This window comes from Morone saxatilis, unplaced genomic scaffold, assembly GCF_004916995.1.
Source record: "Morone saxatilis isolate NCDOM2014 unplaced genomic scaffold, NCSU_SB_2.0 Contig18, whole genome shotgun sequence".
Taxonomy (NCBI): domain Eukaryota; kingdom Metazoa; phylum Chordata; class Actinopteri; family Moronidae; genus Morone; species Morone saxatilis.
In genome coordinates this window covers 11,214,519-11,217,022 of record NW_023339740.1, presented here as the reverse complement: position 1 = coordinate 11,217,022, position 2,504 = coordinate 11,214,519, and the positions used below count along the sequence as shown (strand labels likewise).

The following is a 2,504-nucleotide window of genomic DNA, read 5'->3' as shown; positions in this document are numbered from 1 at the left end:
CACACTGAGCTACTGCCGCCCCGACATAAATGGCTTCATGCTTGACCCGTGTCAGACATCCAACCTGTGACTAAATGGCACAAAGTCTTCCTAAAGCAAAAGAGCAATGCAGAAATGAATCTAAATAACCTTTGTCCACTGTTAGCTTATATATTGTATCGATCTCTACTTGTTTAGAGCTCCCAGCTGAAAGAAATCCAATATATTAATGTGTCTACACTCTCCTGCATTGGGGAAGTGAAAGCACACAAAATAAGGTGGTTGAGGTCATGTGCCATGTATTGTGAACTCTGACTGAATTGTGCNNGGTGCTCTTCCAAATTATCAGAATATCGCTCAATTTGGCAAGATAATCTTAAAACCTATAGAAAGGCCCTCCGTAATGCCAGAGGAGCCTATTACTCAAAACTAATACTATAATACTATATTATAATACTATAATAATACTAATATTATAATACTAATTACCTGACCTACCTATGTATCTTTATTTATCTTTTTTATCTTTTCTATCCAAGTATTTTATTCTATTGTATTTTATTGTATTTTAATGGCTGCTATGACGACACAATATCCCTTCGGGGATTAATAAAGTCTATCTATCTATCTATCTATCTATCTATCTATCTATCTAAACATTTTGACAGTCCTGTTTCAATGATTCATGCGATACTGGCATCATAAAAACTGGAATATGGTTCATTATTGGATTATCTAAAACATCATTCACTGTATAGCAGAAGCGACTTGCAGAAGCACTCCCCTGACTTATGACCAAAGCAGTGGGTACAATTCCTCTATATTCCTTCCTCTTTTACACCTGGAAGTATCTCCAGAGGATTATTAAGGCCACCCACACAACACCGGGGGTTTTGGTTTGCACTCATTATAATTTAGACTTCCTGTGTATGGTGGTGGGAATAGATGGAGGTTAATGGACAGATCTGAATCACTTGAATGATCTATAAATATTTATACAATCAGTGACAGCGAACAACAGGTAGGTTAGCCATCAATCCAATTTCCTGTTTTAAAAATAACACGTTACCACTACTTGCACTTTGCCCTAATTGTAGTGACTTTCCAGTTACAGTTGCACTATTTATACCCATTATAAAACCTCTAACAGATTGTTTTTAACCGTATACACACACACACGTAGGCAGTCGCTAGGTAAAGCCAACATTAAACTCGGACCCGGAGAAAACAGACGGAGGAACTACGTTAGCAATAAGCTCATTGTCCAACATTAGTTCGTATTTACGCCGCTGTGGACGTTATACAAGCCTACCATATGTGTTCCGTTAATTGTCCACTGAACTATCAAAGCAACGTTGACACAGTTTGTGTTGGTTGAAGTCACCACGCTGTAATGTAATGCTGCGACGGCTAACTGGCTCAGCTAACGCAAAATCTCGACAAGTAGCACTTGTTGCACTGCTAGCACCAAAGTTTTGGGCGTTGCTTTTTTTTCTGTGATCCTGAAAGCAAACTAACCCGGAAGGCCGCTCTGTTAGGCAAGTTTCACCGAGTAACGTTTGAGTTTTAAAAACTTTTGGTAGAAATATAACAGACTTACATTGTGAAATGATTTCTTTGAAAGACCCCGCCGCTGTTTCTTGTCTGTAAGCTAAAGCTAAAGTGTCAACTCGTAACAGTTAGCGCTGTCGGTTGTTGTGGTGCCTTTCGGTGCTGTCGGAAATAGGAGTTGTGATACGTATGCAAACTACAGATAATTGACGTATTAATAAAATCCAGGAAAAATCTGTTTTCTTTATTCAGTATACAACCATGTGGTGATTGATATGACGACAATGCAGCCTATAGAATAGCATTTACAATAACTTGTATATAAAACCTGAATTGCAAAGCCAATTTATCTCTATGAATTCCCTATTCGCCGTCGTGTATTCCTTATTCACTGTGTAATAATGCACAAAGTTACTGTATGCTACTTCCTTCCCAAATACAAATACATAAGATAACATCCAAAAACTGACTCATATTATGTGGTACATTTTGTTACTAGATTAGAAACATCGTACGTATTACTTGAAGTGTAAAAGTGAGAGTTTACGATGAGCCCTTGAATGCAACATTAAAGGGGCAGCAGCCTTTTGCCCTCTGTGCGTAGCTACAATTATTAACGCATAGCATTAGATTATACCATTAAATTGAGCTCGTACTTAAAAATATGGCAAACTGTTATTTTAATCATTAGAATAGAAGAATAAGGCCTCAAATGTGTGGATTTCCCCTTCATTCATTCCGCTGGTCATCTGTCCAGCAGATATGCGAGGAGAAAGCGACCAACAAGCCCGTGATCAGCATGTGACATGTGGGAACCAGAACTTGTATATTTACAGTGTGGATTAGTCCTGCTACATGTATTTAACAACTTCAACTGATTTAAAATCCGACTGGCAGAACGTCGTTATTTGAAATAATCCACATGGATTAAACAGTTTTTCTGTAGATTAAGTTCTTCAGATGTTGGAATAGTT

At 37.9% G+C, this 2,504-nt stretch overlaps 1 protein-coding gene across 1 annotated transcript in view; it reads right to left on the bottom strand.

Moving 5' to 3' along the window:
• Nucleotides 1-1,694, bottom strand: part of vamp3 (vesicle-associated membrane protein 3 (cellubrevin)) — a 9,161-nt gene extending 7,467 nt beyond the window's left edge. Inside the window, exon 1 of the mRNA XM_035661917.1 lies at nt 1,580-1,694. Within this exon, the coding sequence (XP_035517810.1) occupies nt 1,580-1,581 (2 nt within the window). The 5' untranslated portion in view covers nt 1,582-1,694. The remainder of the gene's footprint in view (nt 1-1,579) is intronic.
• Nucleotides 1,695-2,504: the final 810 nt, after the last annotated feature.